General features: G+C 29.5%; 1 protein-coding gene across 1 annotated transcript in view; it reads left to right on the top strand.

Moving 5' to 3' along the window:
* Positions 1 to 13,470, top strand: part of thoc6 (THO complex subunit 6) — a 129,174-nt gene that overhangs the window by 82,666 nt on the left and 33,038 nt on the right. Inside the window, exons 2-3 of the mRNA XM_075361604.1 lie at positions 6,087 to 6,311; positions 9,709 to 9,885. Coding sequence (XP_075217719.1) covers positions 6,087 to 6,311; positions 9,709 to 9,885 — 402 coding nt within the window. The remainder of the gene's footprint in view (positions 1 to 6,086; positions 6,312 to 9,708; positions 9,886 to 13,470) is intronic.

Genomic DNA, 13,470 nt, shown 5'->3' on the forward strand with positions numbered 1-13,470 from the left:
GTCGTTCAACTCACAATGACAAAGAAAACACTCGGTAGCCCTTTGAAATGTTTCAGTGTCTTCGGGAGTCATCACCATCGGTTTTTCGGTAATCATAATTTTGTGCAATCTATCGGCGTGACCGAGCAATTCATCCAGCATCCTTTCAACGATATTTTCACCATCGGTTCTCGCTCGGTATACTACAGGACCTTCGCAAATCTCCCCTTCCTCGTCTACGATTACGTATGCGTAACCGGACGGAAGATGATGGGCTACCTTATCGGTAAAACTAGGGTTGGGATTAGGAGTGGCAGTGTCCATCGGATGTACAAATATTTCAAAGTCTGCATACACCGTATACGGAACGCGTAGTGTGGACGAGTAGTCTCTCAACTTCATAACCCATTCCTTTTCTTTAGCGGGATCGGGTACTCTTATCCTTTGTGCACCGTGTCGCTTACCCTCGATCAATTGTTGGTTTAGGTTTTGTGTAGCGACAAGTGAGTCTTATGAACTGAAACGGTGCAGGCAATATGGACAGTATTTACTGCAGGAATTAGCCTTTGTGAGACCCGAAAGGAGACGAGATAACCCATTTTTTCCTGGTTTGGTATTAATAAGGCAATAGTGGAATGTATCTCTCGTCTTCCCTGCAAGCAGCAATATGTGTATGCAGTGGGTACGATCGCAGTTTTCGGTAACACGTACCGGGTACACACGATCGTTATCTTCTTCATAGCCGTAGACATTGATGCTTATTGTGGGGTTTAACACCTCGAAGCGATCAATGTCTTACTTTACTGGATATGATAATTTATTATCATATCCAGTAAATCAGTATATCATAACCGGTCATGTTAATTTCATGTTCGTACTTTGCATACCAAACCTGCCGTCTTCTTACAAGTTTTTTTGGTGTTTTTATAAATGAACTACAGGCACCGTGCAGCGGACGGTAACGAATAATATTTATAAATCTTTATAAATTATTTTCTCATTACCCACCCACCCGCTGCCGTTGTTTATGAATTTGGTTAGTGTCTATAATCTTTTCCACAGATTCTATCCATGACTCTTCAACAATGTCGGTGTTATCGTCCAAATTTATAACGGTTCTAGTCTTTCCGTGCAAATATAAATTAGTGAATGTCGTCTACTCCCTCTTCGAGACGTGTCTGCTTCATCAATTCAACATTTGCACCAACATACTTTTAGAAACAGAATAATTTTAGTACATATTGACTACTATTTTTTAAAGATAAAAACAGTACATTTACAAAAAAAAATATTAAAATTTTTTAATTACCATTTTATGTTGCCGTCAAAACGTCTGCCTTCTTTTTTTAAACAGTTCAGGATGTTCTTCTGATACCGCAGAATGGTTAAAAGGAGTTACATCTCCTCAAAGTCAGACAAATCCCATCGAAGACAGATGACATTGTTTATTGCACGGATACTACCGGTGATACCATTTTAGATGATAATGTCTAAAACAAATTAAAATAACATATATTGCAACATTGTTTTTTTTAAAATGGTAATTGTTTTTTTTTGTGTGTTTCAGACAGTAACAGAAGAAGACAATTATATATTTTATTTATTTATTTTTTAAATTTATCTATTATTTATTTATTTTATTTATCTTATTTATTTGTATTTATTTTTTAAAAATTAAATTAAATTATTTATATTATTTACCGTGTTCACTGATCACAAGCCGGTAAATGAATGGAACAATTTTGCAAAGGGTGGAGGTATATATATTGTCAGTCGCACTCGAACTCCCATAGCATTAACATCGTTGGATGTAATTCTCTGCAACTGCGTACACACACACACACACACACACACACATATGTGTGTGTATGTGTGAACCGATAATATGTAGAAGAAAAAATAGTTGTTAAAATATAGCGGATGTGTGTGAACAATAGATAAGCAGGTTTTTAGATTAGTTTTTTTGTTTTAATCGGAGTCGAGCGGATGTGATTGGTGATAAGGATGCCAAAACATGTTCGTGCAGTTGATAAGCAGGTGTTTCCGCAATTTATTTCTATTTTACTGTTTATAAGGAAAAAAAGTCACGCGTAGACCGGACGGTTCGTCAGTCGATCGCCGCATCCCGCATGGTAAACATCTTTCTCTACGTTGCTCCGGTGACGCACGCACGCAAACACACACGCAGCAGAAACCGCCTTCCGGTGCACGATCTACGACGAGAACCTTGTCATCGTCGCCTCGATGACCAGGATCATCCTCGAGGAACCTCTTAAAAATCCAGATTGGTAAGACTGCGGGCTACGGCGCCATTGACGTCACAATCCAATATGGCCGACCACCGCCATTTTCCAAGATGGCGGACGGCCGCAATCTTGGATGGCGTAATTTCCGGCGGCCGTACTCATATTTCCGTACTACTCGTATCGGTATACTCAGATTGTGTATTTTTGGTAGTCCAGTTAATATAGGTGCACTTGGTTCATGAGGGTATAACCTAGTGTGAAATGTTAAATTATTTTTATAACTGAAAATATTACAGTATTTTATTATTAAACTTTGTAATAATTTGAAATTTTTTAGTAGGCTCCTTTATTCCCTTGAAATCATTCTCCATTATATATTGTTTCATCAAATTTTTATATTTATCAGAATACATGATGACCAGCGTATTAGTTTTATCTTATTTCAAAATGATACTATTATTATTTGTTTAATATATTTTTCAGGTTGTAAATTATTTTTTTATTATAATTAATGAAGGGTTTGTAATTTATATTTTCTTGTTTTATATCATAAATTTTATTACTAATGCTATACATAAAATTTCTTTATCATTAAGATTTGCTTTATTATATTTATTTCAGAATCTACCTCAATATTCTTAATATTATAATATTAGTCATCCATTGTTAGCTTAAACTTATACGCATTAGCTACAATAAGCTGTTCATTATTATCCCATATTTGTTAAAGTTATCAAACCAATACATTTATCAGCAAATGAACCCAAATTTGCATGCATACTGTCTAGTTGCAAATTATTATAAACATTATCACCCAACGAATGTGAAATAATCCAGTTATTATTATTATTATATTTATTAAGATAATTATGGTTATTATTACTTATATATATATTATTAATTTTTATTTAATTACTAATTTTATTATATTTATTGTATTTAAGCTTCTTTTTATACATTTCAATATTGCCCTAATCAAATTAGATTCGTAATCAAATATAAGATTACCTAAGATTTTTACAGTGTAATGTGTATAGTATAATTCAATGTTTATTAAATTTTTTCTATAATATGGATATTTGATTTCTTGTTTTACCCTAAATTTTTCAGAAAATTCTTTTGTTTTATCTGTACATTTATTAATTTGGTAGTATTTATTTTCAGCCTAGCATAATTAGGTATTACATTTAATTTGAGACACATTTTGTAGAATTTAAATAATTTTGCCTGGTTGACATTTGTAATTATTTTTTTAAAATCAGTTATTTTAAGAATCATACTCCTCTGTTATGTACAAATATTTTTATTTTATTTTTTAAGATCAACCAAAGTTAAAATTATTTTTATTTGATTTTAATTTTAATTTGATTTTATGCCTTAACGTCATAATTTTACATGTGTAAAAATTTTTACAATTTAATTTTTAATGTTATTTTTAATTAATATTTTATATTTTTAAATTTTGTTTTAATTTCACTGAATAAAAGTTTAAGTTCGTAAAATAAAATGGGATTTTAAATAAAATAAATAAATGTATGATAAGTTATTATATTTTTTGAAGTTTGTATTGTGATTTGAGATGAATATATAATGCAGCTGATGTGAGTAAATCGTGAAAGCGCTCCTGCATACATAATGGAATAAGATAAGTCATCCTGCTTTATTTATTCTGTACTTAGGTTGATCTAATAAAACAAAATAGAATAAATACGTATATATCGTATATAAATATGATATATATCATATTTATTGTTCATTAGTTATTTATCCTCTGTTTCATTGCATTGTTATCTCGATATCATTTGATAATTTGTTAAGTACGTGTGTGTGGATCCAACATGAATTTTATTTGGTCAGTTGTAAAAGTGATAGATAAAAATAACATTATCAAATTCTTGCAGCAGTATAATACTTTACATAATAAAAGATTTGTTAACGACCATGATATTATTTTATAAACTGTACCACATTATTGATGGACGTGCATGTAAGGCGAATTCTTCAGTGTATATAAGTTGAAGTTATATAAAATTGTGTTTGTTTTTTTCTGCTGGTGGAGAGGTCTATTTATTGGTAAAACTGCTGAGGAAAGAGCAACAAATTTATAAAGATGTAAGGATAGACTGGAAAAGCTATGTGTGAAAAGTGGAGAATAATAATGCAATGATGGATGGCCCTGGATAGGTGAAAAAGATGACAGTCTCTTCTCGTGCAGGTAAAGCAGTGGGTGTTAAGAGTATTTGTAGAGAGAGTAAGCAGTGTTTTTTACTTAGAAACAGTTGTTGAGATGCTTTTGCTGATCATTCAGCAATGAATCAGACCGGGGACCATGATTGTTTCTGCTCAGTAGAGGGCATATTGGGAAATCCAAAAATTTGGGCAATACACTCGCCAAACTATGAACATAGAACATTTTGTTGATCCTGTCCATTATCTGGTGATAATAAACAAATAATAGAAAGTACATGGGGACTGATTAAATACTGCAATAAAGTGAAGTCTGACACAACCAGAGAACTCATAGTCTCAAACATAAACTGTTAACGTGGCGGCACCAACATCAATTTATATGAACAAATACTGGCAGATATTGACCCTTCCCCACAATAAAGGTAAGTAAGTGATCATTTCTTTGATTTATACATTATAAAATAAAATAAAGCAATAACAAGAAGAACTATGCTTTAAAAATACAAAGTAAAATAATTCATCTCTTTAGAGGTAACTGAATAGATCCATGATTTCTTTTACCATTTTACAGCCAGCTTCCACATATATGTATAGATTTTTTTTATGTATTTTGTTTTAGTTACTGAAAAACCTGCTGTCTATTTACATCATTTCTTAGTATTTTGCACTTATTTTATCTTCTAGTTTAACAAAATTTTAAAAATTTGTATGCTCTTCGTGAACATTATCCCTGGATATTCTTCCTTTTCTGTTTATCTATTTATTTCTAATATTATGTTTAAGTCAACACATGGGACTTCAGTTCACATTGTAGCATTGATTTTATATTCCTAGACCCTATTCTTAATTTTATACTTTTTAGTTGGTTTTTCTTTAAATTGATCCATAAATTTAATCGCAGCTGTATAACTATAAACTATTTTACTAAAGAATGAGCTATCAGAAATAGATCATATAAGAAAATAGTTGGGGCTTTACTATGTTTACAGTTGATGAAAGTTTTTGGTTTATCAGTTTTTAGTTGATTTTTTTTTTATGCAAGAGCCGTTTTTCTTTTCCTGTTTAGCGGCTGGTAATTACCTTTCAGATAATACTTCAGAGGATGAATGAGGATGATATGTATGAGTGTAAATGAAGTATAGTCTTGTACAGTCTTAGTTCGACCATTACTGAGATGTGTGATTAATTGAAACCTAACCACCAAAGAACATACTCAAGATTACTAGAGTATCCACGATCTAGTAATCATATCCGTGTAAAAATAACTGACTGTACTAAGACTTGAACGCTGGAACTCTTGACTTCCAAATAGCTGATTTGGGAAGATGCATTCACCACTAGACCAACCCGGTGGGTTTTTATTTTATGTAAAAGCCTGTCTATAAGCATTGGTCTATAATTATTTGTAATATATTTTATTGTGTTCATTTCTGACATCATCCTTAGATGTAGGGGATGGTTGTGTAATAAGAAACTGAAGAAGGCAAGTTTGTGTTGTGCAGGGGGTAATTATTTACATTACAGTTGTCTTAGTAACAAAATATGTGTAAGTATCAAAAACATTTTTTGCCTGCTGAATTTTATCAACATAATTTTGTTTGGTTCTTGTGATTTTGTTAGTATTTGCTTATTTTAATTTTATTAATGTTTGTCTCCACGTTTGCATTTCAGCTTACAGTTGATTCTAAATCCTGGAGATAATGCAACTAATATTTCAGCAACAAAACCTATTTATGTTTTTGAAACACAGAACTGTGAACCGGTTAATAGCTTGTCATCGTCTGGCAAGTTTCTAGTGGTTGGAACAGTTGGTGAAATAACTGGTTATGACTGGAAAAGTGTGATTCCCACTAAACATCGTAAAATATCATGGAATATTCAGATTCCTTCTTCCAAGTAAGAAAATTAAAATAACTTCATATATATTTTGTAAAGAAGAATTTTCATTAAAATTGTTGAGTATCACAGTCAATAGTACAGTGATTTATTTAAAAACATAAAGTATGTCACTGTGAAGTGACTATACTATTTTCTGATGAACAACCAAAATTTCCAACAATGTTTAATGGAAATTCTTCTTTCCTTAACTCACTTTTATCATCCTGTTGATTGAAATTATGAGACTATTAGTGTAGTGTTGTTATTAAAGCAATAATTCAGTGGGAAAAAGGTTCTCCCTTTAATGACTGACAAAATAACTTTTAAAGAATGGCGGGTATTGTGAAACTGCCCATAAGTAAGGTAAATTATATTCTAAAATAAATAGTACTGAAAATCTGATTTTTATATTATCTTTTAATGAATTTGAAGATAATTATATATTTAATTTATATTTTCTTTAAATATGTTAAAATTATATTATCATTTTTGTTTATGACATGTTGCCAACATGCTGGGATCTGTGTTTGGCTAAAAGGTGCTGTAATGGAAAGTAAATGAATTAAGAAACATTAAAATTGCATTACTAAGAAAATATGAGAAAAACAGAGCTTTTTTGTGCATAATTTTCTATAATTCTACTGATTTTCTATAAATAAATTGAAACTCAAAATAATGATGTTGAAAAAACAAGTTTAGTTTAGTATAAAACTCAGCGTTTCCTTGAAGTTATTCTGGAAATATATTACTATGAAGATAAAATGTTTTCTTCCACAATGCATACTACGGAAAAGTAAAAGTTTTCACTGCATTATTTAATTCACAGCATTAGTCATTTTAGTTTACAGTGATAACAATGTGATAATTTGTTAAACAAGGGTAAGAACTTATTTCAATGAAGATTCTTTCTTGATCGCTAGAAAATGTTTGTCTCATCGATGGAGCGGTAGTTTCTTAGTTTTTGTCTACAAAGTCTGATTCAAATTCTAGTAAGGTAGTATTTTTCACGCATTACAAAAATTCTTTTATCCATACCATAATTCTGTGATCAAGCTTTAAAGCATTTGTGGTAAGTTATTTATATAAAAAAAATTTGCTATACCAATGTTAATTTTTTCAGTTTCTTTTCTCCGCTGATTTTATCTTAAGATCGGTTATTATAAAAATGGAAAATTTGCATCCTTCACTGAAATAAATACATGATTATTTGTCATATTATTTGTTAAAATTTAAAATGTTAATGTTTTAAATATGTTAAAAATGTAATTGGACCATTTCATATCGGTTCCATCAGGCCAAAATCCCCTATATTAAGTTTTGGAAAAGTTTATAGTTTTATTCTTTCACGTAAATGTTTAATCGTAAAATTTTTTTTCTTACTCTTTTTTTTTAAGTTTATATAAAAATTATGTTTTCCTTTTCCAAGATCGAATGCGATTGGTGCTTTTGTCAAAAAAAGAAAATTGTTTCTCATGAATCAGAAGTTCAGTGACAGCGCTGAGGCTCATCCTCTATTTAAAAGTATTCTTCCTAAAATCCATGAAAACTAATACAGCAGCAGTTGGTTATCAATGACCAATCAGTTTAAGTTTTAAGTGAAGTTGAGATCTTATTCTATAAGAGCAGTGGAATTAGTTTTTCTACTTGGATGGCTAAATTATCAGTGAAAGTAAAGTTAAGGTTAACATTTTATTAGTGTCTATATATCGCTAGTAAAAATCCACTGAACTGAAAATTTTCAGTACAGATCTAACTTTATATAATAAATAACCATAATTATAAATATAATCTAACCAAACTTAACCTATACTCGCTTCACTCGCTAACCTTGACTAGCGAGCTTAGGTTAAGTTTAATCGATTACATTTATACTTTTAGATTTATTTATTATATAAATTTATGTATTTGGTTATTTGTATAAATTTATTATATACAGTGCACCTTCAATTTACACAGGTGTTATGTTATGAAAATTTCCACATGTAATGAAATTGTGTAAACTGAGACTCAGATTTAATGCAGATATATAGGTTAGGTTCTTGTTAAATTATACAACAAATTATATACGTAAATTACTGTACTCAAAAAATGCAGTACTTTATTTTACTATTTTATTATTACAGTATCATTGTATTGTTTTAATGATATTACAGTACAATGTGTTCATTTAAATATATATATATATATATATATACTATTTATTTATTCTCTCCTACAAATCGGTTGCAGGTGTTTTCTCCTCCTTTTCATTTATTCTTCAAATTATGTTTCAAAGAATATCAAGGTTTTCATTTAAAGGAGATTTAATGCATTGTCTGGCCATGTATTCCAATCACGTACAGCAAGGTGATCACTATAATTAAGAAGATCCTTATTATAATTTTCAATTTCTGCTGCAGGACATGATTAAAAATTATGTGAATTTTGCACACACATTTATTTATTTTATTAATATTTTGTTGAATTGTATGCACACAATTATTTAAAATTTAATTTTTGTTTTTAAAAAATAAATATTTGTATTCGACAACTAACTGGTAAAACATTTATGTAGGTTTTTCCATAATATAATTTGATAAAAAGGATGGAAGTTAATAAAATATAATAGTTTCTTAATTGTGTACATAAAAAGTCGGGTACTTTCCTTTCTATTAAGAGATAAAATAAATAAATAAAAATGTACTCATTCTTTATTGAACTAGTATATTGATATTTATTTTATTTTTTAATACTTAATATTTTAAATATTTGAAGTTTTACTGTAATATTGGTTTCACAATTTTGTATATTTACAAAACAAGAACCTTTATGGCTCTCTGGAAGAAATGTTTTTTCAGTCGCAAAAGTCAACATTTTTCTCAGAAGGAGTAAAAAAGTCATGAATTTATTGTTGGAGATTGTAGGACATGTCTTTAGGATTATTACATGGCAACCTAATTACCTCGTTACTCCTTTCCCGAAAATAATTTCCTTTATTAGTTCTGTCAAAAAAATACTTATTCTTAACCGTTATTATTAAACCGACTATTGTTTTCCACTCAAAAAGTTGCAAAATTAAATAAAATAACATTTTATGTATAACAATCCTAAAAAAGTGTATAAATAAATTTTTTCTCTAATTGTTAATACTGCTTTTTATTTAAACCGATTAATTAATATGAGAAGCGCATATTTTTTTAAGGTCGATGTAAGACCTTTAGTAAAGAAAATAGTTTTTATTTAAACTTAAAAGAAAATGAAAACTTAATGAGCCAAAATGAAAAGAAATTGTGGTGACATATCTACACAAAAGGATAAATGTACCAGATTTCATTCAAAACTCATAAGAAAACATTTTTGTAAAATGGTATGCCCTAAATGTGGTTATACGTGAAGTTTGCTATATTGCAGTTTCATTGACATTCTTTTTTTCCAGAGATACTTTAGAAAAAGTGGATGTAAATTCATTAGTTGTAAATGAAAACATTAATAATGACCAGATACTAATTGCAGGATGTGGAGATAATAAATTACATATTTTTAGTTTAAAGGATGGAAAACATATAACTTCATTAGAAGGACATGATGACTATATTCATTCAGTTAATTCGATGTAAGTTGATATATTTTTAAATAATATTTTTATTAAAATATGAAAAATAAATTTTAGAGTTTAGTTTTTGTGTTCATAGAGATCCATGTTCACATAATGTTATTTATTTTTTAATGTGTTTGTCTTATTATTAGTTTTTAACTTTCACAATACACTTAAAAGATTTTATTTATCTGCTTTGTATATTTCAATCTTTGTCCTCTGTTGTTTTCACCTATACACTCCTGTAACACCAAATTTATTAAACATGGATGTCTTAATATATAACCGACCGATCTAGTCTATTTCTTTATTACATTATTCTGTTAACTTTTTTCCTCTTAAGATTTCATCATTTTGTATTTTAACACTTTGGGATCTACAGGCTGAAAAGGGGGGATGTATTCTACAAATCTTACACTTTGTTTGACATTTGATTAACAGTAAACTTTTCAACTTACCTTCTTGATGATTCCTTTACTTTGTAGATCCTTCCTCTTAAATACATAAATATAATACAATGTGCTTGTACAATTTGAATTATTTTTTTTTTAATTTTGCTTATTTTAGTGCTAATTATGTATATTTACTTTACTAGTTCTATGAAAAAACCTATTTTTTAACTGTAACTGATAGGTAGTTTATAAATTTATATAATTTGAAAGGCTAAATTCACATTTCAGAATTTGCCATGGTTCGAAATTTGGTAAAACATGTAGGTACACATAATGCTACCAACTTATCTACCGGCTTTTCATTTTGCTGCAACACTTCAGATCTTCTCATAGGTTTACCATTTTTTTGAGTTAGTGATCCTTTTCCTAGAAAGTGTCTGGCAGAAAATCTCTTTAGTGTTTGTTGATTTTGTTGCTCAGGCCTTTACTTTATTAAATTTCATAACTGCTTTTTTAACAAATTGTTAAGTAGATATGCTTAAAGCTAACTAAATAAGTTTTCTATTTTTGCTTTCTTTATGGATTATGTGACTATTGATTACTGCCATCATAAAAGTGTCAAGAACACCTTCTTTCTCTGCTTCAGGGTTTTAATTGTAAGGGAAAGTAACTCAAAATTTAATCCATGAGCCACCACCAGATTTGTTTGCGTTATAGTCTAGGACGACATCGGTTGCTTATGTTTTGTGGAAGGCACAGGCACCTCTCACTGTTATTATTATTATGCAGATTGTACATTCACTTTAGGTAAAACAGATAATTCCAATGCCTAAATGAAAAATCATCTTTTTTCAGTTTACTGATGTAAGCTAAATCTTTTGGGAGTTGTTCTCTATATTTCATTGCTTTACCCTTTTGCTAATGTTTGGTGTTTCTATTGCTTATCAATAATGATTGAACTTGAATAAGAGTGATCCATATAAATTACTTGCCTTCATCCAAAATAATTTTCACAAAATTAAATCAGTGTGTAAAGGAATTGTTAGGATTACAGTGAGATCCAGTATATATATATTTCTATATTTCTAAATTTGCAGTAAATCCTTTTTGAAATCACTTACCAAATTTATTAGGTTTATTCTTCATACACACTGAAGTTAATTTGCCATGGAATAGTTATATTCCTTTGTCAACAGCCAAATTTTACACAGGATAGAATGCTTGTTTACAGTGGCTCACAAAGTGATAAAAAAGATGCCATTAGTTAGAATGATTTGATTTTTTTTTCCAAATTTATATGTTACATTGCTAACTGAAAATATATACAAAAATTCTGTAGATGTACAGTAATAAAAAAACTTTACATGTTGAAAAAGTCCAGTTATTTCCAAATAAGAGTGTAAATTACTCTGAAATCTCTTTCCAAATAAGAGTATAACTTACTCTGAAATCGCTTTTAGCAGACCAGTTAAGTATGGTCAAAGTTCTGTGTGTTTTCAAGTGAAAGTAAATTGAGTAATGATATGGGTTACTTGGTCGATTCCATTTTTTCTATAGGGATCCCATTTTAATATAAGACATATTGTTTTTATCCTACATCAAATTCTACAGAATAAATTCAGTAAGATATGAAACACCATTAAGAATATTATTTAAAAATAAGTTGTGATGTATTTTGTTCATCACATCTCTTTCATTGAGATCTAGTATATAAATGGTTTGCAAAAAACATTAACTCAACTTAAATATGTTTAGGCATAGAGTTGAATGTAAAAAAAAAGTCTTATATTGAAATTCAGTAGATTTGTAACTATCTGGCCTGATAAGGTGGCCAGCCGGGCTGGATAGCAAGAAAACCAGATACGGCAGAGTTCAAAGTTTAATCATTTATTATAAGTTTGATGACCATTTTACATTCTGTACTGTAAAATATAGCCTTGTTTTATATGTAGTATTTTTTTAAACTAATTACTAAGGTACAGTGGATTATTAAAATTATTAGTGTTGTGAAGCAAAGACAAAAATGGAAATGTTTTCTAAATGTAATGTATGTTAATGAACAACGTGTCTATAATCTGAATGTTTAATGTACTGTATTAATGTTAATAAAAATGTACAGTGCATACTTACTTGATTTAACTCTTAAAAAAGTCTCTGATTGATGTTTATGTCTTTCGCTGCATTCTCTTCTCGCTGATAAATCCCGTCATTTACGTAAGCACATGATATCTGCTGGTATCGCTTTTACCTGTTGACTTATGTATTTGAGCATGGCCTTAATTGCCTTAAGAGCTTCACTGTGTGGTATCAGATTGGGTCTTTCTTCAATAGTATCTCCTTCACTTGGCTCTTCATTTAGTACCATCGCTACTACATCATTATCATTTCTTCAATTTCATCCTCCTCCATTCCGTGATGTCCTTCAAATTAGCGCCACACAGCCAGAAATTTTTTCCAGCAATGAAACAACCTTTTATTTGTAATTTCTTTGTCGCACTGGTTTTCTTTATCTTTCCACTTGTCATTAGCCTTATGATCTACTAATATTTTCCAAGAACACAAAAACATGCATAGAAAAAAAATTCAGCTATTAATATAGCTAAAATGCTGCTGTTTTATATATACCTATATGAGTTATTATGCGAACACTACTGTATCTTACACTTGATATATGTATGTACTTCTCTCTTTTTCTCTCATGTATAATACATGTATCAGCTGATCGGTTGAACCACTTGCAAGTCTGAAGTTTGAATATTTTTAGTGTAGTTACTGTAGGACTGTTAAAGACTCATGTCTCTTTTTCTTATTCATTTGTCAGAGTAAATGTATTTATATTCAGCTGGCCTATGTTACCAGCTGATATTTTATAGTAACAATGTATCTAATTTATTATATTGTTTAGTCTTCATTTACACTTCATACTATCATCATGTATATACTCATCAACTCATAGCATATTCAACAAATATTTTACAGTGTAAAATTTAAGATTATATTAAATTATATTTATCATGGCTGAACAATGACTATTATTTATTTGAATTATGAATCAGTGAAATTAGAACATGGAATTAGTACATCTAACCAAGGTATTAAACCAAGGCAGTTATTGATTCGAACAAGGACTTTGATGGCTCCAATAAAAAAAAAAGAATGGTAATTGAAAAACTGTTTTGTGCATAATATTAAATTTTATTCAGGATTCTTA

Source organism: Lycorma delicatula, chromosome 3 (genome assembly GCF_047948215.1).
Source record: "Lycorma delicatula isolate Av1 chromosome 3, ASM4794821v1, whole genome shotgun sequence".
Lineage (NCBI taxonomy): Eukaryota > Metazoa > Arthropoda > Insecta > Hemiptera > Fulgoridae > Lycorma > Lycorma delicatula.